The sequence below is a fragment of the Balearica regulorum genome, chromosome 13 (assembly GCF_011004875.1).
Source record: "Balearica regulorum gibbericeps isolate bBalReg1 chromosome 13, bBalReg1.pri, whole genome shotgun sequence".
In the NCBI taxonomy this organism is placed as follows: domain Eukaryota; kingdom Metazoa; phylum Chordata; class Aves; order Gruiformes; family Gruidae; genus Balearica; species Balearica regulorum.
This window is the reverse complement of record NC_046196.1, coordinates 4078693-4105379: the sequence shown is the minus strand read 5'-3', so window position 1 is coordinate 4105379 and position 26687 is coordinate 4078693. Positions and strand designations below refer to the sequence as shown.

Here is a 26687-nt window from a genome sequence, read left to right as displayed (position 1 = left end):
TATCGGGACCACGGCAGAGCCCACTGGCTGTGCTCCAGATCCTTACAAAAGCCACAGAAGGAGGGGACCAGCTCAAAAAGCATATGTGAGCTTGGAGATATTTTGCCAACTAATTCCCATACATTTCTATAAGGTGTAAAACTCTGTATACCTCCGGGAGCCTGGGCTGCCTCTGAGTCCTGGCTAAGCACCTTACTTAAACCCTGGGCAGGGCCTGGATATGAACTGCCTGAAAATCAGTGCCCAGCATTATCCCTGGATATTTTCCCATGGGAAGGAGGATGCAGGAACTTCCTTCATCTGCCTGACGCATCCAGCTCGGGTCATTAAGAAAGCATTTCCCAATCAGAAGCCAGAGTTAGGAAGCCCCAGCTGTGTTTTACGACATCCTGGCTATTTGCAGGGTGTTTTCCAATCGTTTCATTTGCTCCTGTCTGGAAAGAAGCCCTCTCTCCAGACCGCTTCAGTGGGACACGGTGCGTTATCTGTAGCTGCTAGCTACATCGTGCTGGTGGGGTGTCCCATGGAGCTCGTCAGCTTTTGGGGAGATGCAAATAGGCAACACTGAAATGCTCCGTGGGAAAACACCAGTTTGATGGAAGTTGGCCAGGTTTTGGGTACCGTGGGCTGTCACACAGGTGAGAGTCTGGGGTCTTGGTCCCATCATGGTCCGGGTGTCACCACCTGCCCTGCCCCAGAGCTAGGAATGTGGCACCTGGATGCCATGGGAGAAAACGGTTCTCCTGAAGAAAATTGCACATATGTTTTTCCCTGACTGGGAAGGACATTTATTCCCTCAATCCAGTTTTTACTGTCAAAGGAGGATCTTAATCTCATAGTTTATGCCTTAGAGACAATTCGAGCTTAAGTGAATCCTGTAGTCACGATGCCTGGGGGAGGATGTAGGTGTCCTGGTGCAAACCAGAGCACGATGCTCCCTGACAGGCAGCCATAAATCTTCAGAAAGGATGTAACTGGTTAACTTTAGCCGTATGTTGAGATCCACCGTGAAAGCGCTCTCCTCTAGTGAATAAAAGACTCTGGTCTTTAGTAAATGAGCATCACAAATTCACACATCACCTATTTATGCCTTCTCCCTGATGTAAATACTTATAAATACTGGTGTTACGCTGACCGAAGCATTTTTCAGGGAGGATTTCCCCAGCCGGGAAGTTTACAAACAGGCTCTGCAGTGTGTGTAACCTGTCTTGCCTCTGCACGCAGCAGCCTCGGCAAAACAACCTCCCTATCTGCCTGCCCGAGATGTGGCACCCGCCGACGCTCCTCCCGCAACAATTTTTCAGAGGGCGGAGGAAAACATAGACCTGCAAGACCTCAACCTGCTCTTCGGGTGCCGGCCGTGCACGCACATAGAGCCACCTCACTCCCGTATCAACCACGGTCTTAAACACGGACAGGCTTTCCCTGGCAAGGTTTTATGGGCGAAGCAGCCCGCGTCGCTGCTGGAAGGGTGCGCAGCCTCCCGCCGGCACCTGCGGCCGAAGGCGTGACTTGGCGGCAGGTAAACGCTGCCTCTCCCCGCCGGTAACCATAGTCCCGTGCTTGCAGGGGAATTCGAGCCAGCGCCGCCGGCAGCGAGCGGCACCGTCCCCGTGGCCCCCGGGGCCCTTCCCACCGCTGCGCAGCGAAGATGGTAGAAGGAGGTTTCGCCAAACTCTTCCAGAAAAGGTCGGTTTTCCGCTTCGTGCAGAAATATCAGCCCCTTGGAAGCGGCGAGCCGGAAGAGGAGGTGAGGATTGCCTATGCCTCTTGCCTGGACCTGCTGAAATAGTTTGTGTAGTTGGGGTTAAATTTGTCTACTTTGTCTGCTTTGTCCCACCCGTAACTTGAAATTGCTGCTGCTGCTGCTGTGCTCTCCTCTCTCTGCATCGAGACGTTCCCTGTACAACAGGGGACGAGATTAATGATGTTTACCAGGCAGCGAGGTGAGATGGGGATACTCATTTCTATGCAATACTCCCAGAACGTATAGCTCAGGCCAAAGTCCTGGCCAGGAACACTGTTCTCTGCACTCAGGAGTTTCAAAATTAACAAAACTCAAAGCAGAGCGGCTGCCGTGAGGTCCATGGGCGCTGTGTGAGGCTTTCTGGAGTGCTTGCACAAAATCCAAACGCTGTCTCAGCAGAAGGGTAAATGCAGAGCGATGCTAACGCCATCCCCAGGGTACCCCCTGCCACCCGTGCCGGTCGCGGGCGGATGGGCTGTGACCCCTCGCCTGTCCGTTCTGTTGTTACTGGTAACCAATGGCCGAGAAGAGCTTTAGCTCAGACCTGCGTAGTCCACTTCAAAATAATGCTTGAAAAGTGCTGCTGTATGAACATTGATTTTTTTCCCTCCTCCCTTCACTACCTCTCCTTGGCACAGATGGACCAAAGAGTGGCCAGTGGTGGTTTAGGTGTCCCATTTGCTGTTCTCCTTGGTTTTTCACCACAAAACCTTCAGGTCCAGGGTTATTTTATTGTCATGTTTGCTCAGCACAAGGATTTCCATTGCTCAAGCCCCACTTTTTTCTCCCACACAACAGATTGGTTGGGCACCCTCCCACATAAACCTGATTTATGGAATTCCCTCCGCATGCAGGCTTAGCCCTTAGTTCCGTCCCAACAAGCACCATCCACTCACTTCCAAGATATTAATGTTCTTTTCTGTGACTGACTGAGGACTTTTCTCAGATGGTATTTCAGCTAATCCTCTGCTCTCTTTTGAGTCTCGTCTTTCCAGTCTGGGGGTTGGTCAGTGCCACAGGGAGAAGAAAAGAAGACATTGAGCAGTGCGTTGTGCGATGCTGCTCTACACTACTTAAACATAGCTCAAAATCCCAGGAAAGGAAGATCTTGTTGGGTCACAGAAAGTGACCGTAATCTTGCTTTGATGGGAAGCTGAGATTTCTGATCGTACGTAAGCAGGAGGCCACCAGCAATTAGTCTGGCTTGTTCTTTGGCGGTACCATTTCTGTTGCGCCAAAATAAATAAAGATACATACTTACTTCCAAATATAAACCCTTCTTGAATTTTAGCTCCAGTCCGTGCAGTGTGACACGTTTATAACAGGACAGGTGTTGGCACAGGCGTAGGAAATAGTCAGCGATGCAAAATGACAACAGGAACTTGGTAAATCAAGAACGTATTCTCAGGTTATGGTTTAGGCTGGTAAATAACTCACATTTCCTCTAAGGATGGTATTTTACTTCTTTATTTGAAAATAGTTGCAGAGCACTTTCAATCTTACAGTATTTTGGTCAAATGGTTGTCCTGGGCCTTAAAGGTGTGCATCCAGGTGAGCCGATGGGACTCAGGCCAGGAGAAATGCATGAATTGTGGGTTGTGAAGGGGAAGCCCAGGCGCTGGTAGCTGCAAGGTGATGGCCGGCTCACAGGCTCTGGCCATGGTCTTATCTGGAGAGGCCAGAACAGTTAGCTTTCACATCAGAGCACAAGCACAGCCTGTGTCTAGCCTCTGCCGTATACAGCTTCAACTCTTTCTGCAGTGGCACGTTCAGAATCACGGGGAATTTTTGTGGTGCCGATTTACGGTTTATGAAAACCGTGTGTTTCCTGCACAAATCTCAAGAACATCCAAAGGTTTTTTCTTCTGAGCACCCATGTGTGTGTATACATGCATAAGCACATGTACCTGTGTGCGTACGCATGTTTGAAAGTGAAAAACCCCTGTGCACGGTGTGGGTCACATCTCTTTTTCCCTTTGACCATGTACCAGGGTGACCCCTGTGGCACCCAATGAGACAGTCAAGGGCAGATTTCCCAGGGGGCTGCGTATCCTCCTGGCTATGCAGAGCATCCTTACCGGAATAGTCTTATTACCACGCAGGTATCTATTTTCTTACGTGCCCTCAAAATAAACTAAACAGCGCAGCTTTCCTTCTGGGTGAAAAAAGGAAGAGCATGGGATAACCTCCGCACAGCAGCGACACAGATTTCACTTGCACACACGTGTGTTTTCAGCCCCTTAAAGGTGCCAAGCCGGGTCCCTCACATCTGAAAAGCTTCCAGCAGGCAAGGAGTTAACTCCCCCCTCCAGCTCCCACAGGTTTTTGGGCTGAGGGCTGCAGCACCTCCCTCCCAGGACACCTTATATAGGAAGTTACCTTAAACATGTGGGTTTGGAGGGGGTTTTGGGCCTGGGTGGGACTGGTTTGAGTGGGTGGGGAGGCTCCTTGACTGGGATGGCTGTGGAGCTGCAGTGGTAGGGGTTTTTCTGCAGGGATGGCAATGCTGGTTTTCAGCTCAAGGGGCTTTGCTTTAGACTAAGGGGAGCTGGAGGATTTTATTTATTTATTTTTAATTAAGAAAAAGAAAAGAAGAAGCCAGGTTTGAGCAGAATGAAGAGAGCAGTGGGGGTGAGGGGAGGGGGATGTGCAGCTGGGGGCAATGAGCCCACCCAGCCTGAGTCAGCCCTCCGGTACTCCTGGGGCAACTTAAAATCCAGGGAATAGTTTTAAAGCAGCTTTGCTGGAAAATGTTTGACTTTTTGAACAAAGTGTCTATTGTGAGGTTTATATCTGCAAGCAGGGAGACCAGAGGCTTCATTTCAGGTACGCGGGCTATAATTCTGCTTTAGATGTGTGATGGGGGAGCGAGAAACTTGCAGGGCTGCGTTTGCACGAGCGAACAGCCAAGGAGATTTTTCTGCATTTGTCTCAGGCTTTAGACTGCAAAACACTGGATGTTCCTAGAAACCTCCTGAATATTCATAGAAAGGCTAATTCTCCAAATACCACTTCAGGCTTCTCTGAAGTCCTCCAAAGCCTTGCTCAGGTGAGCCGGACCTGAATGTTTCCCCCAGCAAACACGCAGGGGTGCTGGTAGCCAGAAGCCCGTGCCGAATTCTTCCTGCGCTGCGGGGCTGAGGTCTGCCGAGGGCTGAGCACCACCATCCCTTGCTTAATGAACACCTAAAGCTCTTGTGCTTTATGAATGAAAGCAAATGGGAATGGATGTTCCCGTCCTTTGGGAAGGGTGAGGTTTCTCCCTTGCTGTACTTACCCTGCGGTAGCGGTCACGCCACCTCCGTCGTGTGCCTGGCTGAGATTTCAGGGGATGCTGCCGCTCTGGAAAGAGCGTTTTGGAAAAGGAGGTGAGGGATCTTGAAAGGGAAGAGAGGTCGGTCGGGGTGCTGAGCCCCTATTTCTCTAGCTCATGTTTGCTGTTCATTCGTTATGTCTTTAACGAGGGAAAATAGGGTTTCCTTGCCCTGAGCACTGAGCGTGCGGTGGGCTGTGAGACGTTGGCATGGAAAAATGCTCATCTCGGGCAGGACACCTGCGAACAGCAGAGCCCTGAATTCTTCCTGGCCGCGGCGGTAGCGTGTGTTTGTCTTTTTGGTAATCTGGCTCCTAATAACCTTTCTTTCCACCGCAAGAACGTGTGCCTGGCTTTGAGGCTGTAATAAGGATTAATTACTGGACGTTATAAAGCGCTGGGATTTAGGAAGTGTTTTAGCTAACTGTGAAGTCACACAGCTGGCAAGGTGAGGGAAGGGAATGGGGTTAAGGAATGAAGCAAAGATGCTAAAATGCTTTTGTGAACTGTGCTCTCACCTAACGATTGCTTTATCTCGTTTACTCAGGCCCATGAGGAGTGTGAGCTGAAAATAATTGAGCAGGAGAAGGAGGTGACAGTTCTGCCCCCGAAAGACGCATGTAAATGCCATAAAGAAGACTTGGCAAAAGCTTTAAAAGTAAGGGGGTTTACAGGGCTTTGTGAACCTAGCAACGCAGTCCGTGTAATCTGACTCTGGGAAGAGACTGAGCAGCAAAACTGGTCTTTGGTTTCACACGCAAACTCCTGGGGTGCCCAGTCCCTCTGCCTTTACGTGGGACGAATCCTCGCGTTGGCTGTGCTCTGGGCTCAGCGCTGGGCATTTGGGCTTTGCTTTGTCCCGGGGAAGGATTTCACTGAGGCGAGTGGCTCTGTGAGCCGCAGGTGAAAGCGTTCAATTGTCCAGCCTGGCAAACGAAGCGCTCGCAGTGCTCTGCCAGGGCTGGCAGCGGAGCCCCGGGCACAGGCTGCACAGCTCAGCCGCTCCAATTATCGGCAGCTCCTTGGAAAATGGTGTGTAAATACATACAGCCCTTTTCCCCCCTGCTTATCGTAACGAATTTCCTTCCAGAGCCAAAACTCATCATATGGTTTTATTATCCTAGATGACTCCTCAAAGCCTTACTCGCAGCCCAAATCTTTAGATATAAATTCACCTCGCCGTCCTTACCCCAAGCCAAGAGCGAAGCTGTAGCCATCACCCGATTCAGCCCGGGTGCTGAGACCCGGTTGCCCGCGCGGTGCGGGGAGGTCGGCCCCGGCAGGACGCAGGGGGTGGCAGGACCAGCTGCTCGGCCCCGCAGCCGCGGCACGGCTGGGGCCGGAGGGATGCCGGGGCTCAGGAAGGGAACTCCCATTACTCGCTCTGCGCTGGAGTTTGCCCTTGGGAAAAGAAACTCACCCTTAACCCCCTGTACGGAAAATAGATGGAAATTTAGAAAGGTTGTGTCCCCGTGACCGGGGAAGGGTATAGTGCTCAGTGATATTTTGGTGTCTGACTTTCTTGTTTTTCTTAATCCAGGCAAAATGTATCTTATTTCTTTTCCATTTGTTCTCTTTGAATTTTGTCAGGGTATTTTTATTTTTTTTCCTTAAATCTACAGTGAAACCAAAAATCGATTCTTTCTATGTCTATCCATTATAAATTTCTAATTTGTCATCTATTATCAGGTTTCTCATGTGTGGAAATAGTTGGGGGTTTGTTTGGTTTGTTTTGGTTTTGTTTAAATTAACTTGTGCTTACTTTATGGGTTTCTGTTGCTAGTAAAGTTTTATAGTTTAACAAATATAAATGCTTAAACAGAAAAACAGTGGATAGCTTTATTTTTTTGTGAGGCACTGTGCTGGATATGGAGCAAAGCAATGGACTTTGCCCAGTAACTTTTTTTTTAAAAAAAAAAGACTTCTAAAAAACTGAACCATGAACATGTGGCCCAGTCGACTCAGTTTTTTTAACATAACTAACTTTGCCTTAAGCAGTTTTCTCTTACTGTTCTACAGCATGTAATGTTTTGATTATTTGTTTTGTTGGGTTTTTTCTCAAATTTCCCTCTAGGTTGATTTACAAACTGGACTCTCTGAGGTCTCTGTGGTACAGCGCAGGTTAAAACATGGCTGGAACGAATTTTCAGTGGAGAATACAGAGCCGATATGGAAGAAATATCTAGACCAGGTAAGGATTTTCTGTACAGATTCTCATTTTCTGGTGAAAACTCCTGGCTGGGTTGGCCTGAGTGTGTCTCTGTGTTGAAATATTCAGGATTTCTGCTTCCACGGATTCAGCCTTGGAAGAGGCCGTGCCTCGGATACAAAAACTGCCTCTTGCCCCAGGAAAGCCCTTGTGAGATTCAGACGCAGGGTCATTTAATGTGAAGATAACATCTTAAAATAAAAATAAACCTTCTTTATCTCCACGCAGCCCACAAATCAAAAACTGTAGGTCAGTGACCCGCTTTCTGGAGCGTATTTATTCCTTTTAAGGCAAGTGATAAAATCATGACAGGTTTGAGGAAAACTGGTAGTAGCCAAAAGCCGCTCTGATTTCGGTTACCCTGGGGAAGGAAAGCCCTAAACCTCCAGCAGCAGCAGGGGCAGTTGTAGAGTTCCGGTGAATAGTAGCATCTCTCTCAGCCGCGCACCGGTGCCGGACACGTTCATACACGGTGCCGCAGGGTGGGAAGATCCATGATTCCAAACCAGCTGCCCCACAAAGCCAGGCAGAAGGTGGTATTTGCAATCTTGTTTGTCCGCAGCTGAGTTATCCTTGAGTTTTGCTTTTATTAACTGGTTCTCATCAGTATTTAATGCACCTTTCACCTCTCTTTTAGAGCTTTTAACCAAACAAGAAGGGTCTTTGTTTGTTTCCTTTCAACCAGCAATTTGACTGATTTTCTTCTTGCTTAGCTGAAGCATGAAGATTTTTAGTTGCTTTGAAAGACTTTATTTTTATTTCGGGGGTTATCCCTTTTTTCCTATGTGATCAATATTCTTCAAGCACTTTGTAATCATCTCTTCAAGGATTCTTTTAGTCTTAATAAAAAGTGAGATGGTGCTTTTTTTTTCTGCTCATCCTTAAGAAGCTTTTTCTCCTACGGGGACACCAAACGAACTCTTTAGTGCATCTCTGAGCCTTCTACAACCTCTCCTTCTCTCTGGAAGAGCTGCTCCTAGTCCCCCACCATTCACAGCTCTGCATTTGAGCACAGTCCCGCAGCAGATGCTTGACGTGGCTTCTTCCAGTTGCTATTTTTGTAGAACATCCCCTTCGGCCCAGTCTTTCTAAAGAGAAATGAAGGGACTTTCACTTTTGGCTTCAGCAAGGAATACATTTAAACCTTGGCTTTCCTACCGCGTATCGCCACACATCTGCTACCCGAAACAGGCAGTCTTGGTTTTGCCTGACTTAATTCCCTTACATCAATTCCCACATGAGCTAAATAGAGCTGTAACTTTCTCAGGTAGGAGAAAGGTCCCTAAAATCTGTGATTAAAAGCACAAAAAGTGAGGACCTGACTCCCACAGCCCTGGGTACAGAGCAGAGTTTAGCAGATTTCTTTTTTTTCTTTTTTTTCCCCCCTTTAATTAAAAAAAAAAAAAAGAGGATTTCTGGTTTCAAATTCTAAAAAGACAATAAAGTTTTTGTTTGTACCTGTTGTGCCTCCAAAGAGCTTTCAGTCAGCCCTGTGCTGTATGCCTGCAAAGGTGAGTGCTGCCTGTGCAAGCAGGGGAAAAGAGAGGAAACTTGTGTCCTTCGGTGTGAGCCTTGTCCTGCTGGTCCCTGATGCCTTCTGTGTCCTGCACAGGGGGAAGGATCCGGCATCAGCCCCACCACAGCTGCTGCACCCTCTCTGTCCGGGCAGAGCGATGCTGCTGTCGTGAGCAAGGACGGTCCCTGCAGCAAAACCGCGTGTCTAACCCTTACTGATGAGATCTGAGGCCAGCGCAGCTTCACCAACTCCATATTTAATTTTATATTGCATTTTGGTTTTATTCTTTCAGTTCAAAAATCCCCTCATTCTCCTGTTGCTGGCTTCCGCTTTAGTAAGCATCATCACGAAAGAATACGAGGACGCCGCGAGCATCGCCATGGTAGGTGGTACCTCTCCTGCAACCCAACCCTTCGCGCTCTGAAGCTGGTGTGCCCGCGCCTGTAACGTCTCTTTGTTCGCAGGCAGTGCTCATCGTGGTCACCGTGGCCTTCATCCAGGTACGTCAGTCGGAGCTCAGCTCTACGGCCGGGGCTGTCACGAGCAAGCCCACTCATGTAACTTGGCTTTCTTCTCCTTTCTTGTTTAAAAGGAATATCGCTCGGAAAAATCTCTGGAAGAACTTAACAAGCTGGTGCCCCCCGAGTGCAACTGGTGAGGCACGCCTGGTTCGGTGGGTTTTAGCAGGGTTTGGGCTATGAGGGCAGAGCCCGTAAGAGGGTGAAGAAAATGACTTCAGGTTGTCGTGCGCACAATGAGAACCTGGTGTCTGGAGGGGTGGCACCATGTGTGGGTGTGGCTCTAAGGCACAGGGAAAGGGGATAAAATAACTCTAACTTGTAAAGTGGGCCCCCAGAGGAATTGAATAAATGCTGAGAGACAGGAGGGTCCCAGAAGTGTCCTGCTCCACACCCTGCATAAGGGTCCCTGCAGCCTTTTGTGAGTTGCTGACTCCCCATGCAGGAAAAACCTCACTTGCATTTTTTTTTTTTTGGCTTTAGCGTAGTTTTGCCCCTGGTCAATCGGCACAAAATGGCTTATGAGCAGAGGTGCACATGGGCTGGGTTTCCTCGCCCATGCCTGCCCATTGCTGTATGTCCGAGCCGGGCACGGGCACACCAACCAGGCGTTTTGGTGCAGATCGGCCCCATTGCCTGTGGAGCAATTGTAGGGTGTATCAGATACCGCTTCCCTGACTGCTTTGATGTTTGGTATCAGTGCTTTAGATTACAGAAAACATTTTTCCTATTTATGTCTTTGCAAATCAGTTTTGTCACGGCCAACATAAATAAGCTGTGAGGCTCAGAGAACCTTTGCACTGCAAAACCAATGTGGGGTTTTCTTCTGGTCCAAAGTTCACCCAGGTTTGGATCTTACAAGCACCACTGTTTGCTCTTTATTTATGATATGACACCATAAGCATCCAACCGCTTCAAAGGCTGTACTTTAATATAACAGTGAAATGCCAGTGGTAATTCTAGCTTTAGAAAGCTTCTTTTTTAGGTTAGAGAATTTTCATGTCATTACTTAAAGCATGAGCCAAGGGAAAGCGCACCTTCTTGTCACTCCGATCTACTGTATGAGTACTGTTTAAGTCACTTATTGCTGAAATGTAAATCTTCCATAACCTGCCCATCTGATTATGAATTAAAACTGAGCCCAAACTGAACATGATCATCTCTCCTCATCCTTATGAAGATTTTATGTTCTTATTTACACTGGAAGCTCTTTGGGGCAGGGCTCTTGATTTCTTGCCAGTCACATTCCCAAGACTGCAGAAGGAATAAAAACCTCAGAGCCTGGCTTCCTTTTTTCTTTTTCCATGTCTCATGTAGCCTAAGGGAAGGAAAACTGCAGCACCTTCTTGCGCGAGAGCTTGTGCCTGGAGATATCATATATCTGTCTGTTGGCGACAGGGTTCCTGCAGACCTCAGGCTGATAGAGGTAAATACAGCTATACGTACAAGAGCCTATTTTGGACATTCCTTGTCTTAACAGCGCCAGAAATGTGTATTTTTAATTAGGTTACAGACCTGCTGGTGGATGAATCCAGTTTTACTGGAGAAGCTGAGCCTTGCAACAAGACTGACGGTGTATTACTAGAAGCCGGAGACATAACCACGCTGAGCAATGTTGTTTTCATGGGGACCCTGGTGCGATACGGGAAGGGAAAAGTGAGTCCTGTCAGCCCTGATCTGTTCCTTGACAATAGTTAAAGAATCTCTAGGGGTTTTTTCATCTCCCGCTCTCTTTTTTCCTTCTTTTCAGGGCGTAGTTATTGGGACGGGTGAAAATTCACAGTTCGGAGAGGTGTTCAAAATGATGCAAGCTGAAGAGGTAAAGAAGTCTGTGTTTCTCTCTGGACATGGTGGATGTTCCGAATGAAAGTTTGTACGGAGGAACAATTCCGAGAGTTAGTGCGCTGGGTTCACTTCCGATTCTGCTACGAGATGGCTGTGTGACTGAGGGACACCAAAGTGCTGTATCTAAAAAAGAAGGTTATAAGGAGGATTTAGGCTTCTAAATCCAGAGTTATGCTGCTCAGCTTGTGTCTAGCTTGGTAGTCACCTAAACATCATGGTTTCTTCTCCCTCCTCCCCACCTTTCCACTGTGTATATAACATTTTACTTCTATACATGCCAAAATTTTATGGGTTGGAGGTTTGAGCTAACGCAGATGAGGGTCTGGAAACTAGTTAATTCTTGTTCTGTTAATGCAAGAAAGCACAGCAAAGCAGAAGTAGACACTTGTGAATAATGTGTGTGCAAAGCCTCTGGGACAGGGATCCAGACTTTTTATCGTTGTCCAGTCCTGGACTCGATCGCTAAGGTCCTTTCCAGATTTAGCCTGTAGTCTGTCTCCACCTTGGCTCCCCAGCTGTAAACAAACCTAATTCTCTGCTCCCAGTTTTTGCCTGTCATGAGTGCACTGAGGCAGAGACTCTCTCCCCGCGGGACAGTCTGTGCCCAGCGGACGCCGTTGGGGTGGGCAAGCGCTGGGGTACATCGGGTGGCTGTAGGGACCACAGCAATGACAACCAGGACTGTGCGGGTCAGTCCTGGGCTGGTTGTTATCTTCTTATCTCACATAACGAGCAAAGAAAACCAGCTGTTCTCTAATGTTTCCAGACTCCCAAAACACCTCTCCAGAAAAGCATGGACAGACTGGGGAAGCAACTGACTCTTTTCTCCTTTGGCATAATCGGTGAGTTGAACGCTGGAGCCCTCTGTGCTCCAGGGCTGCTTTCTTCAAAAGCGCTCGTCGATGTGGGTTACTGGGACTTTGGGGGTTCAAGCAGAGACGCCTTGGAAGGAGAGTTTTGAGGGGCCTTATTGCATACTCCATTCTCCAACAACAGCTAAAGCAGGTTGCAGATTTATGAATTTTTTGGGTTTTAATTGGATGTTTTTCCCCCACCAGGTTTAATAATGCTCATTGGCTGGTTACAAGGGAAGCACCTCCTCAGCATGTTCACAATTGGAGTTAGGTGAGGACTGGAGAGCACCTTTCTCTTTGATTTCTAATGAAACGTGTCCCAGGGAATTCCCTATTCGAAACAATGGACATTTCACAAAAGAGAGAACTTGAATAAGACCCTTCAGAAATACATATTGACCTTGCAGTGGTGAAATTAAGTAAGCTTCACAACAGAGTTTAGTAGAAAAAAACAAGTTTGAGGGCTTATTTAATTTTGAAAATCAGTATTTTGGAAATCTTCACTGGCTTTTCTGCCTCATCCTGCTGTGAATGTCCTTTCCTAGCTGTACTATGAATTTAGTGGGAGTGTAGCAACAGCAAATATTAGTCTTTGTTGTTCCTACTGGATTTACATCTAAAGATAGGAATGTGCATTTTATGCAGCATAAAAGCATGTACAACCTCTTAATCAAACATAATAAACCATGTGTTTTTTAGTAGTACCCATAAAACCTGTTGTTTGGTGTTGTCATGGCTCTAAAATCAATTCTTAAAAAAAAAAAAAAAAAAAAAGTTTTTTTATGGAAATAAAAAAAAAAAAAAGAGATGAGGAGGTAACAGAGAAGCCAGACTGACTCGGTGCCCACCTTCCTGTCTCCTGGGGGGGATGCAGTGGCAAAGAAAAGTGGTTAAGCCTGAGTTTTGGAGAGTAGCCTATGGTTTCGAAAGCCCTCCTTGATTTCTTTTTGCACATACCTAGAAATCTTCAGAGTTACCCAAGGAATAACTAAGGGACAGATATGGATCGTGCCTGTATTTTTCTGGCATGTCAGGTGTTGCAGGTTTTGATGTTGCTCCAATTCAGTGTGTGAAGCATGGGGGCATCTGGGGAGCTGATTTTGTCCCACCATAGCTTGTACCCACATGTAAGAGAGGAGATGAGGGGCTATGTATGGCCAGGAGCCAGTAGATAATGTGTGAGCCATGATGCCAAGGAATATTCAACTTCCATCCTTAGCAAGTTAAATAAATGAAATTAAATCCAACCCCTAAATCCCTAATTAGCCAGAAATTAATGCTCTTTGGCAATGTAAAGAAGAAAAGTAATTGCTCTGTCAAAATCACCCAGAAAAAGATTGAAGGGTTGGATACATACACTGCTTTTGTATTTACGGTGTGCCAGGAGTCCCAGTGCCTAGCACCGCACGCTCCCACTCAGATACGCACGTATAAGCAGGAAAACTCACCCCATGGAATTGTCCCTTTGGCATGTTTTGGTCTGTACTTATAGCTTGACCCCTGTGCTGAAGCTGTTTTCTCTTGGCTGTCCCCAGCCTGGCCGTGGCTGCCATCCCAGAGGGACTTCCCATCGTGGTCACCGTAACGCTGGTGCTGGGCGTTCTCCGGATGGCCAAGAAAAGGGTGATTGTGAAGAAGCTGCCCATAGTGGAAACCTTAGGTAAGGCCACACAGTTTGGTCATCTGCCAGGCTTCAGAATCTGAACTGAATAGCAACAGGCTGGCCAAGCGAGCCTTGGTCTGATTAAAAAAAATAAATTTGGAATATGCTTTCTGGGCCAGAGTAACCCACTCAGACTTAAATGCCTTTTGTACCCTGTGTTTCTCACCCTTTCCCCTGATTTTGGTGATATTAACACTGACAGGCGTTAGGAACAGTGCAACCCAACCCATGGCGTTGGCCCATGGGGAGCAGAAAGGCTTGGTTTCTCGTTCCTCCGCATTCCGTGGGATCATCCTCCAGGTCCATCCTGTCCACTTCTTCAGTGTCGAGCTACAAAGCCTTGCAGCCTCTCAAGTCAAGCCTGGTGGCATAAACAAAACCATTTGCCCTTCCGCAGCTTGTGTGGCCATCTCCCATATATCCAGAGTTACGGAAACAGGGACAGAGAGGACCTTGAGGAGGCGTGCAGCCCATCCGCAGAGCTGCCGGGCAAAACGAACTGTAATGAAATTATTCTTCCACCTCCCCCTATCCCCAGGTCACTGTATTCCAGGCTTTGCTACCCTGACCTTACTCAGTATGGCCATTATACGGAGGAGAAGACATGTTGTGCTTTTAGTACTGCTCGTTAAAAAGCACACTAAATGCCAAGCCTGGCCCGTTGCAAATATCTGCTGCACAGGCGGATCCTTCAGCTGTTGGAAATGCTGCTATTGTTTGAACTGCCCTTGTTTATTCTGCAGTTAAGGAATCTTATCACCCTTATTTTATTGTATCTGCCCTGTCCCAGGACATCTGAAACGGCCTTATCTCATGAAGAATTTTGTTCTGGTAGGGCTGTGCCCAAACAGGCGTAACTGCCAGAAGCCCGGGTACTCTGCAAGACAGCCTAAGCACGGCAAAAGCTGTGCTTTCCTACACATTAATTGTTAAACTTCTGAAAGGGAGAAAAATAATCCTCCTCTTCTATCTGATTCTTTTATTGTAAATAACTACAAATGAAATATTGGAGGTGATAGCTTTGCTCTGGGCTAATCTTTCAAAACTGTAATTAATTTAATTGCAGTCCAATCTGCTTTATTCCCTCTGGGCTCTTACCTGGCGGTCATCACACTCGTGGGGTCTGTGCCCAAGCTCTGTGGTCATCTCCAGAGCCAGGGAGGATATTCAGACTTGGAAGGGAGGTGGACTCTGATTCTTTTTTGCATTAAAGCCATTTTTCCTCTTTTGGGGAGTAGAAACTAGGTTGAATATGGTGACTCTGTTAATTCACTCCTTTGCTGTATTGTGGTGCAAATGGGCCCTGGAAGAAAGGTGCTCTGCTGAAGCAGTGTTGTCACAGAGCAGAGCACGAGTGGGGCAGCTCCTGCTTTTAGCTGAGGATTTTTAAGTATTTTTGTAGCAGTCTTTAACACACCTACCCTCACAATCCCTTGGGGAGACAGGGAAGGGCTGTTCTTCCTGATTTAGAGAAGCAAGGGTTAAATGACCCATCTGAGGAAGCATGTGGCAGAGTGGGAATTTAATACATCTTTTCGGAATATAACAGCTGTTCTGCTGATGTGTGATATTGCAGCTCAGAAACATCGATCAGCCCCCTGGAGATCAGTGCCTTCTCTGACCGCCCACCATATGACGCTCTAGACAATGTGGCCCTCCTCAGATGTCTCCTACCACATCTCACATCCAAATTATGTGCTCGATACCCTGACGTTCATTCAAATCCTTTCCTTACAACACCCTGTTAGGAGACTCATCCGTTTCTTGGTATTTTCTCCTTTTTCTCACTGGTGCAGTTTGAGTAACATTAAGGAAACACATTCTCCCTCTTCTGGAACCCTGAATCGCATTGTTCAGTTGCATTATTTATTAGTTCTGATTAAAAACTTTCCTGCATCAGGTTGCTGCAATGTCATCTGCTCAGATAAGACAGGCACCCTGACAGCCAACGAGATGACGGTGACTCGGCTCGTGACCTCGGATGGGTTCCAGGCAGAGGTATGGCCAAGGTGGTAATACAGACTTTCCTGTTTGATCTCAGCGGAGCAAATTTGCTTTTAGTTCAATTAGGCTAAAATCAGGGTTGCTGAGTCAGTCCCAAAACAAGCAGTTTCTTGCACATCTACGGTTCCATTAAAGAGAAGGGACTTTTGCGGAGCCGGAGGCAAGCAGAGGTGGGGCTGAGTGTACAAAAGCTGCTCAGATGCACTAAGAAAGATGTTCATTGACATCATCTGCTGTTCTCTGTCGTAAATACTGAAACCTGCCACTGACCCTGGTGGGCCCATCTTCTGTAGGAATATTTATTATACGAGTGACCTGATCTTTCCGCTTGGTTCACTTACCTGCGTGCAAAGTGGATGAAAAATGCAGATGTGCAAAATGTAAGGCATTGGAGACACAGACCAGTCATCAGTAGGGTAAAACCAGTGAACCCACTGCTACCAAAGGGCTGGATGTCCCTCTGAGCTGCAAGAGACTTCTGAACTCATGGCAAACAAGTTCTGTATAAGACAAGCTGGTTCTTTTTGTTGCTGTACAGTTGTTGTAATATTATACTTTCATTATCTGCAGCCTTTCCTGTAAGTATTGCTTTGAGCTAGAAGGAATAATCCCAGCATGTCTTCAAGATCAGAAATTTGCTCAAGTGCACCCTAACGTGCACAGATGTGGTATAGTCCTGCCTGGCACTGGGAAATTTGCTTTTTCTGCCTCTCCCTTCCTCAGGTCAGTGGGGTGGGCTACAATGGAGAAGGAAATGTTTGTCTTCTGCCATCAAAGGAAATTCTTAAAGAATTTTCCAACATCTCAGTTGGGAAACTAGTGGAGGTAAGTATAAATTATGAACCAGCTTGTCCTATTTATGTTAAATTTTCATTTGCATGGATCATTTTGGGTAATGAGTGGGGAAAAAAAGCCACTTTTGTAACTCTAAAACAAACTGTCTTGCTAGAGCATTCTCAGGGAAAGGCTCTGAGTAATTGTGATATAATTCCTGAAGCTTATGGGTGAAAGGTAGCAACCACAATGTATGTAGGGAGAGACCAGAGTCATTGGCTTAAATTGCCAATGACATTTTGGATAAAAATACAATTCTGGCAGAGGAGAGACTGAGTAATGTTACCGTATTCAGGTTTTTTATGTGGACAGGTTCTAGACTTTAGCTAGCTACACAGTCAATTTATAAATGTACTATGATGGTCTCTGGGTTTTGTGTTAGTACTAAATAAAATCTTGCACATTCAACTGCAGACTAAAGTGGAGTGACATTATCTGAGTTGGAATCTCAAATGGAAGTTAGCTCTTATTTTATCCATACTGCACATTAAAAGCAATAGTAGGGGAGACTAGGTTTTCATTTTCATAATTTATCAAGCCTGTTAGATATATATCATGTTTTGCTTGATGTTAGTTTATCCAAAACATAACATTTTACCAAAATGTCAATGTATCCTATGGATTAAGTCAGTTTAGAAAGCACAAGAACTGATTTCAAGAGATGCTGTTACAGGGAATAGCACATCTTTTGGGATGTGGCTGCTTTCATTCTCCAATCTCTCATTATTTCATTTAAAGACATAAAAAAGCTATGAAGAAATAAACCATGTATATATGTCTCTTTCTTCAGGCTGGCTGTGTAGTCAATAATGCCATTATCAGGAAAAATAGTGTGATGGGACAGCCCACAGAAGGAGCTCTCATTGCCCTTGCCATGAAGGTAAGATTGTCAAGATCTAAATTTTTCCAGAAATTTAAAAAAAAAAAAAAAAAAAAAAGAGAGAGAATAAAAAAGAGCTGGAATTGTTAGGTCTGACAGCAGTGATTAGATTTCTTTAAAGTCGCCAGAACGGTTTTAGTCTTTCCTTGTCTCTTCTCCCCAAGGTCACAGATGTACACCTCTCCCATGTAAACCTCTTGTCATGGACAAACACCTTCCCTGAGCTTCTGTGCTACCAGCAATAATTGTTTTGCTCAGTTAATTCTGCAATTACACTGTTTAATGGATTTCTTTTGGGCCCAGTCTGGACTGCCTTTTTATATCTTCTACACATGCCAATTAAGAGTTCAGGAGGAAGACAAGAGAGTGAAGAAATAAGCAAGAACAGGCCACATGAGAAAGCTTGGCAGAGGGTCATCATCAATTTGGGTCATCTGCCAGCTTGTTACTTTTTTTCTAGTCACAACTATGTAAAACAAGAATTTCTGATGAATATTGCATTCGTGCCCATAGGCAGAGGGCTGTAAAACACCTCAAGGTATCATCTAATCAGCATTACGCAGCCTGCGGTCCACAGACCTCAGGTGGGTTGTAAAGCACAGAAGGTGCTGATGAAAGGAGGCACCTGCAAACATCTGTTCTTACCTCCTGTTTTTAAAGCTTGTAACTCTAACAGTGAAACCATGATTTTATTTCTTTTTTTTTTTTAAACAATGACATACTAAATTAAAATCTCCCTTCTGCTCTGCCATTCAGCAGCCAAGCAATAGCAGAATGTGAGGAGGGGTTGTCTCTTCTTCTTTTTTTTTTGTGTGGGTTTTTTTTCTTTTCCTTTCCCATTTTTTGCTTTGGTGGGAGCCGGGGGGAGAGCGACTGGAAGCTACTTCTGATCACTGCCGCTGTGCCTAGAGCACCATGCATGCTGCTAAAGCAGGCGTGTATTGATTTGGACTGTCGTACTTCATAGCTGAAGGGTCTTGTGGTGAATTGCTTTTTGAGTTTAACCCATCAGGAAATAATTTAAAATCATATCCATGACTGACCATTCGGTTATTTGCAATTTCCCTTTTTTCTTCCAAGTCGGGTGGCTGGAAAATAACCAAAGTGGGGGAGGCTGAGCTTGAGCTGCAAGAAACCTGCTCTGCCCATCCCTTAGCCACAGGTTTAGGGAAAGGACTTGAGCCCCACCAAGACAGCAGTGCAGCTCCCTAGTTCTTGCAAAAGTCATTAGAGATCAAGCATCAAACTCTGGTTTAATTTATCCCATATCAGGCACCGAAAGGAAAAGACAGGTTTGAAAAATTAAGTTTACTCTCCCCATGCTTTCTCTTGAGCTCTGTGGTATATGATTGCCTGGAAGTACGTGGTCAACAGTCAATGCCTGCAATATGGAAAATATAGACAAGCTTTGGCATTATTCAGCATTACAGTGCTCTTTTTGTTTTACCTTACTTTAGATGGAATTAGCTGACATAAAAGATACTTATGTAAGAAAGAAGGAAATTCCGTTTAGCTCTGAACAAAAGTGGATGGCTGTGAAATGCACACTGAAAAATCAGGTAAAGCAAACAGTGGTGTTGGCTGGTTTCGTGTTTCTAATTGTGCACCTCAACAATGGGCATGACATGGTATCTCTTTAGCAAATAATGTTTTCAGAAGTTAACTATGTCAGGAGAAAAACGGAACAAACCTCAAAATTCCCTACTTGGGTGTAATTTTAGCTTGTAAAGCTGTATTTGAATGGGAGAAGATAATACTTTTTCATATAGTGTTTTGAGCAGGAAAACAAAAGCTTTTCAGAGATAACTGACACGGGAAGAAAGGTACGATGTTTGTAAGAAAATGTTGGCCATTTTTCCCTGGCTGGGGAAAGCAGCTTGTTTTGGCTGATACTGTACTCTGGTTTAAAAACTCACCACCCTTTTCATTACCATTCTGAACACGAAAAACAGCTAGAGCAAAAATATCACATCCTATAAATAATATATGCACCTGGGCTTTTTACAAAACAGGTAAAAGAGCAAACAAAAGATCTATTTTTATCTAAGATGTAAAGCCTTATGCATTTTTAAATGTCCTTTTTTTTTTTTTGATAAAGTATATTATCTCCTTACTTTAAAGGATCAGGAAGATATTTACTTTATGAAAGGAGCATTTGAAGAAGTTATTCGATATTGTACTCTGTATAACAGCGGTGGCATCTCCTTATCGCTTACACCCCAGCAGAAAGCCTTCTACCAGCAGGAAGAAAAAAGAATGGGTTCCTCGGGTCTACGGGGTCAGTCATTGCTGTCTGTGTCCCTTAAACTCACAGGTTATCGTGTCCTAATACTTTCCTGCTCTGTTTCGGTCAGGATGGACAGAGGCTCAATCCTCAGCATCACTTGCATGATCTCTTCATAATACTTGTCGGAGTTTGCCAAGGGCTGTGTCTTAGGTCTGCTGGCTGCTTGCTTTCCACTAATCTTTTTTTTTTTTTTTTTTTTTTTTTTTTTTTGCTGGGATTTAATTAGTGAGATTGAAAGGAGCTGAAAATAAGCACTGGAAACGGTGAATGTTTTTCTTCCATGGAGCGTTGCGATTGCCTGGGATACGGTCTGAACGTTGCGTTGAAAACCTTCGCACTGAACCTGATCTAAACGCTGCTCTGCCAAGTTTTGCTTTTAGAGAAGCTGTTTCAAGAGCAACAAAAAGCAACTTTGAAAGGGGTTCAAAACATGGATTTGGGCACCGAGATTTTTGTTTGAAGTTTGATTCAATTCTTTATTAGGACCAAATCTAGCAATCTCCTTTTGATCCTGAGTGCATGTCAGCGCACAGCCCCCAGAAGTTTTTATACACGTGTCATTTCCTTCATCACTAGAACCACCCTCTCAGAAACATCTTAAACTTTCACACAATAACAAGACACTGTCTGCTGTGCGTGTTCCCAGGATGTAAGTAGATGAGAACAAGTCCTGGCAGCCAGGTCTGGAAGATGGTATAGTTAATGCACACGTTCGCCAGCCCTGTGTCTTGTGGTTAGTAACTCATGTATGGAGTTTGCTTTACAATATCTGGATTATCTGCCATCGTGAATGGCAAATTACTGCTCTGAAGAAAAGCGATTAGCTCAGGCAGCTGCTGCGAGCTTGTGATTCAATCATCAAAGCAACACTGACATGAACCCCTGGCAAAACATCCTCGAGTGATCTAAGAATGATTGAATGATATGGGTAGGCACCAGGAACAGAAACAAAATGTTCAGAGTCTTTACGCGATGGAAGTTTCACTGGTTTAACTGAATTTACATTTCATATTTTTAGACTAAAAAAAAAAAAAAAGAAGAGTTTAAGTTTTTACAGGAGTGCTATTGTTTAACATAGTAGATTAATAGTGTCTGGTCTAACATTGCACTGTCCCAATTTAACCGATCTCTGTTTAGGCAAGACTTGGTAGACAGATTTAAATTAGACAGAAATAAGTCCTATGGGAAACAGAAATGTTCTGATTCAGTTAAACTGGTATTATTTGAGTGGACCAAATATTTGTGTCTATACAAGATCTGAATATAATGACTAAAGATCTGGGTTTAATGACTTTTTCTGCTGGAAAACTACCAAGTTTAAGATCTCCTCTAAATGTTCATTTTAATGTATGGAAACACATTATTAATAATACAGTCTTGTCTTCTCTTTTTTTTCTCCCTCTGTTTCTAGTACTAGCTTTGGCGTCAGGTCCAGAGCTTGGCAAACTAACATTTTTAGGTCTGGTTGGAATAATTGATCCCCCAAGGGCTGGAGTGAGAGAAGCTGTTCAAGTCCTTTTTGAGTCTGGTGTATCAGTAAAGATGATAACTGGTGATGCCTTGGAAACTGCTGTGGCTATAGGTAGCGAACTTAGCTTCTTTCCTGTGGGTCTGTATAATGTCTGTCAGATCAGTCAAAAGTTACGTCACTTAATTATCAACTTTATCAATTTTTTTGTGTGTGCAATAGAGGTTTTAAATGCCACCGAGTTCTTGCTTTTCCATTGAAACAAATCATATTAAATGCAGCAATAGAGCAGCTATGGACTACAGGTCAAATTCCAGTAACTTGAGTCCACTATTTTAGTGCCAGAAACAGCAAAATCTCAGCGTCGGACCTTAAATGAGACACGTGGCATTGCTTGGATTATAGACTCCACTAATGTTTCGAGTGCGAGTATCTCTGCGCTTCCTATTTTTGCATTCTTCCATTAGAAATACACAGAGCAAGCAGCAGAGAGGGGAGCAACAGATTTAGTATCAGCTCCAGTTCTGGGTATTGTATAACTTCTGTAATTCCAGCTGAGGAAGGACAGGTTGAGCAGCCCAGCTCAGAGCCAGAGAGCTGTGTGCCCTGGCAGATGCTCCAGGTTTAGATATATTTCCCAGTAAAATCTTTAATTGCTGCTTCTATTTTTGAGTCAGGAAATAGTTGGCTTTTTCCAGAGCTGACGGGCAGATCTTATTTTGGGCTTTTCTTTGCAGGACAGAATATTGGTCTCTGCAATGGGAAGCTGAAAGCCATGTCTGGGGAAGAGCTGGACCAATTGGCAGAGGCAGAGCTATCATCCACTGTCAAAAATGTAATGGTTTTCATTACAAAAAACAAGGCCTTGTTCCATTTCCAATAGCAGCTATCTAATACAAGATTGTATTTTTTTGTTTTTCAGGTTTCCATTTTCTTCCGAACAAGTCCAAAGCACAAACTAAAAATCATAAAGGTATTAAGAACCTCTCAGATCCATTGTATACCTCACAAAAACAAGATGTAAGGGATGCCCCTCAGTTCTCTAGATCACCTGGTTTTCCAAGACAGGATCAGCTCAGACTAAAGGACCATAAAAGCTAGAGCATTTGCACTATTAACACCAAAGACATTAGTATTTCTTTTGCAGAAATAGGTCTGGGTCATTTTTTTGGTCTGGGTCATTTGATAGACGCTATTGAGATATTTAGCAAGCATAATATCAAGAGAATGATTTCTGAGGACTTTACTCCCCTCTTCTAACTCCTTCTGGAGCTGTGAGATTTTCTATATTCCTGCAAATCCAGTCTCTTAATTCTTGGTCTGAGTTTTGTCCTCAGTGGGCTGCTGGGACTACTTTACCCTCAAAGTCACATAGCTCTTCTGCTCTTTCAATATTATGTCCAAATCCTGGGACTGCCAACAGGTCTTACTTATCTTCTCCTGGCTTCAGAGTCTCTCATCTCTCCACCCTCACAGGCTTTGCAGAGGGCTGGTGCTGTTGTGTCAATGACAGGAGATGGTGTTAATGATGCTGTGGCCCTTAAATCTGCCGATATCGGGATTGCAATGGGACAAGCTGGTACAGACGTCAGCAAAGAGGCTGCCAACATGATTCTTGTGGATGATGACTTCTCAACAGTAATGTAGGTTTAACGACTTTCTTACATTCAGACACTTTCTTACTTCAGATACTTTCTGGCTATCCATCGCAACAAGTCTGTTATGTGACTAGCCCTGGAATAACACAAGGCGCAGGACATGTAAGTCAACAGGCAGTAAGTGGAGATACCTAGTGTGGGTCTGGCTCATTTTCAGTTGCATACACAGCAATGACTTTTCAAGCGGTGGTGACAAAGGTACCTTTCATCCAAAAGCCCTGGTTTCTCAGTGCTGAAGCTAACCGGGGATTTGAAAGCACCTAGAAGTCTGGGTAGATCATAACTTGTGCTCTCTGCCTCATCCAGGAAGCTCAGAGGAAAGACAAAATTTGCAATGCTCCTTTGGTTCATAACAACGGACAGAGTAGAGAGAGTAGAGAGAGGATATAAATAGGTGACATGCCTGCTTTAGGAACCAAGACCTGGCAATATGAATCATAGAATAATTTGGGTTGGAAGGGACCTTTAAAGATCATCTAGCCCAACCCTCCTGAAATGAGCAGGGTTTTCAGATCTGCTAGTCCTGACGAAATCATTTTAACTGAGAGCTGCATTGACCTCCTCCTGAGCTGAGGTCTGAATTTCAACTGAAATAAGTGCTAGAGAAGATAACTTGTATTTTGAGTGTCACAGGGAGCTCACTGTAAACTAGGGTGAGTGCTAGTTATTTAATAAGCTCTCCTCTCCCTTCCAGGAATGCAATAGAAGAGGGAAAGGGAATATTTTACAACATAAAAAATTTTGTCCGGTTCCAGTTGAGCACGTAAGTTCCTGTTTGCTTTATTCCAGTGAAAGCACCTTTTGGGTGAGGCCATGCAGAATAATGTTCTTCTGTGTCTTGCAGGAGCATTTCAGCTTTGAGCCTAATTACTCTGTCAACAGTGCTTAACCTACCAAATCCACTCAATGCTATGCAGATCTTATGGATCAACATCATCATGGATGGGCCACCAGCCCAGAGGTATGGAAGAGTCAAATGAGCAAAATATTCTTGGTTTTAATATGTCTGAATTTGACTAGGAACACAAGCTGTTAGGATTTCTTATCAATGTGACAATCATCTGGTGGTTAGATAAGACAAGTTGTACTTTTGTTCTGTCTTGGTCCCTCCAAAAGAATTTACTTCAGGTTTACTTGTGGCTTTACATATTCCTGTTTAGTGGTGGAGTCACTTAACTATTCCACTTTTTGACTAGGAGTGGTCTGTTGTCCTGAGTGCATCACCTCTAGTAGCCCTGCCAATCTGACTGGAAGAGAATAATGGGTACATATGGGGGTATATGCCCCAAAATCACAAGACTTAGGAACCTCATCCATCTGCTAATTACGATTACTACTTCCACAAGGTGGAAGAGATGTTGGCCACAGTCTCACAGCTAGCTCTCCCCCTGGGATGGGATACAGCTATGATGCACCATGGTAGTCTAATATATCATTTTAGCAGCTCATTACACAAAAAAGACCTTTGGCATAGGTGTCTCAGACAACTATGGGGCCTTGTGTAACCCTGCCAGAATGCTCATGCATTTCAAAGAATTTCATCCTCCAGATCCACCCTGTTTTGTCATAAGTACTATTTTGGGACAATCCGCACTAACTAAACACTCTGCTTCTCTTTGAGGCAGCTTGGGAGTTGAACCTGTTGATAGGGATACTATCAAACAGCCGCCCCGATGTATCACAGATACTATACTCAGCAAATCATTGATCCTGAAAATCTTCATGTCAGCTATAATTATCATCAGTGGAACCCTCTTTGTCTTCTGGAAGGAGGTGAGGAAAATCTGCAGTCGCAGCTTGTTTTCATCAGGGTGGAGAAGAGAGTGAAGGGCAAGTTCTGAAGGACGTTCTGAAGTACATCCAGTGGGGAAGGATCAGTGCGGGCAGAGGGTTGAGGAACCAGGGTCAGCTCCTAGCTCTGCTTCTGCCTTTCTGTGTTACCTCTAGTTTGGAGCTTCCTATCTAAAATGGGAAAACTATTACTTTAGTTTACTTTACAAACTAAAACTGTTATAGTAACAATTTAAGTAATTTAATTTAGAATATTCTTTACTCGAATTCCAAATCAGTTTAAGAATTTAGAACGCAGTTGATAAGACCATAAACTCAACAATTAGCAGAGAGAAATTAATGCTACCTGTAATGGTTAGAGCTAAATTTATTGCTTTGGTTTAGTATCCTTAAAATTGACTGGGGTCATTAAAGGGAATATTTAATTCATCTGTTGAATTGACACATTTTTTTTAAGGCTTAATCAACCCCTGAATTTTGACATGTGCTTTCAGAATCCAAAAAGTGGCATAACTCCTCGAACCACGACAATGACTTTTACTTGTTTCGTGTTTTTTGATCTCTTCAATGCCCTGACATGCCGCTCTCAGGTGAGATCGCTCTGTCAGCAAAACACTAACATAAACATTGGAATACTAGTATTTTGCATAGGAAGGGATTTTTTAAAAGCAGCACAATTTTTATCATCTTTATAAACAATGTTATCCATCATAGTTCAACTGTAACTACACTTTCAACTATGTAGCTCTAAGTTAGCATTCATGTAACTTCAAACAATAATGGGGTTTACATGCAAAGAAACAGTGTGACATTCAAGTACCAACAGGAGATTGGGAAATGTTACATTTCTCTTCTCTTTTTTTTTTTTTCCTCCCCTTCTCTAGACAAAGCTGATCTTTGAAATAGGCTTTTTTCGAAACCGCATGTTCTTGTATTCTGTGCTTGGGTCATTTTTGGGACAGCTGGCTGTTATATATGTCCCTCCATTACAAAAAGTCTTCCAGACAGAGAACTTAAGAGTGGTAGGTAAGTTGCAAAATAAATATTTTTTTTTTTTCAAAGCTACTTTAAAAAGGAGATGAGATTGCCACATTGTTACATGATAGCTCCCAACAGATTGCTGCCAGGGGAAACCAAACAGCTCCTCTAGCTATATACATACACGTAGCTATATACAAATAGTAGCGTTTAATGATATTATCCCAGCCTGGGTTTTGAATTTTGATTTACTGCGCATAAATACATGTAAATGCAGATGTGCCAAGATTTTTCCATGAGCTCTGCATGATGATAGTTCTCTACGTAAATCTCTAGGATCATTATGAAGTCACTCCGTTTTGAAAAAGCAGGGTAAATGTTTCCTAGCTGAAATGCGATGCATATTTTGCCATTTGAATCAGCCAGAGCAAACTCTACCATATACTGCAGTGTATTGCATCTACATTAGGCATGTTGTTAGAAGCAGGGTTCAGAGATCCCAAACAGTTAATGTAGCAGTTACCACACATCAAGTAGACTACACCAAATGACCATATGGGTATTCCTTGTCTACCGCAGTCATTTCTCTAATTCTACAGCTAGCAAAAGCATAACTAGGCCATACATCTATGGAGTTACGCCAGCACAAATGCCTGCTGCAGGAAGGCCCTTAAGTGGGGATTCCTGCCCAGCACAACAGCCAGCTGCCTGCTGCGCTCACCTCTGCTCCATTTCCTCTCGACAGACCTGTTGTTTCTCACTGGACTGGCTTCCTCAGTTTTCATTGTGTCCGAGTTCATCAAATTCTGTGAAAAACGCTGCTGCCGACCGAAGTGCACAAAGGGGTGTCGTAACTGATGCAAACTTCCTCTAAAGATATACTTGGAACGGAGCTGTGATGCTGGATAATTCAAATGCGCCGGATGCCACACATCCTTCCTGAAGATACTCAAGTGAATCTGCACCGACAGTCCTTATGCCAGTCTCTACCTAAGCTGTTTGAGCTGTCTACAGAAAAATCCGGAGCGGCTCCTGTTTTAAACCAAGATCAGGTATATTTTTTTAATGTTGATCTATATGTCAAGAATGCTGTGATAGTCCCAGATAAAACAACACAGTTTC

At 44.5% G+C, this 26687-nt stretch overlaps 1 protein-coding gene across 2 annotated transcripts; it reads left to right on the top strand.

Annotated features, from left to right (window-relative positions):
* The first annotated feature begins 1373 nt into the window (after positions 1-1373).
* On the top strand, positions 1374-26482 carry ATP2C2 (ATPase secretory pathway Ca2+ transporting 2). 2 transcript variants are annotated; one of them, XM_075766023.1, is made up of 27 exons: positions 1374-1750; positions 5608-5718; positions 7135-7251; positions 9078-9167; positions 9250-9285; positions 9378-9439; positions 10621-10729; positions 10810-10959; positions 11054-11122; positions 11915-11990; positions 12207-12273; positions 13538-13662; positions 15566-15663; positions 16393-16494; positions 17294-17383; positions 18841-18942; positions 19505-19661; positions 21082-21252; positions 21876-21973; positions 22061-22111; positions 22615-22781; positions 23491-23559; positions 23641-23757; positions 24422-24569; positions 25082-25177; positions 25472-25613; positions 26311-26482. In XM_075766023.1, exons 1-27 carry the CDS (start codon positions 1652-1654, stop codon positions 26421-26423), a joined length of 2832 nt encoding a protein of 943 aa, XP_075622138.1. In that variant the 5' UTR covers positions 1374-1651; the 3' UTR covers positions 26424-26482. The 2 variants fall into 2 exon arrangements, with proteins under 2 accessions (XP_075622138.1, XP_075622139.1); XM_075766024.1 differs by having other exon boundaries at positions 26241-26482.
* Positions 26483-26687: the final 205 nt, after the last annotated feature.

What these genes read in the sequence shown, in the direction of transcription:
- ATP2C2 (XM_075766024.1), top strand. Translation starts at nt 1,652, where the DNA reads ATGGTAGAAGGAGGTTTCGCCAAACTCTTCCAGAAAAGGTCGGTTTTC. An exon ending in GGAAGAAATATCTAGACCAG is followed by an intron (nt 7,252 to 9,077) that starts GTAAGGATTTTC and finishes TTATTCTTTCAG; the next exon opens with TTCAAAAATCCCCTCATTCT. An exon ending in TCATTGCCCTTGCCATGAAG is followed by an intron (nt 17,384 to 18,840) that starts GTAAGATTGTCA and finishes ACCTTACTTTAG; the next exon opens with ATGGAATTAGCTGACATAAA.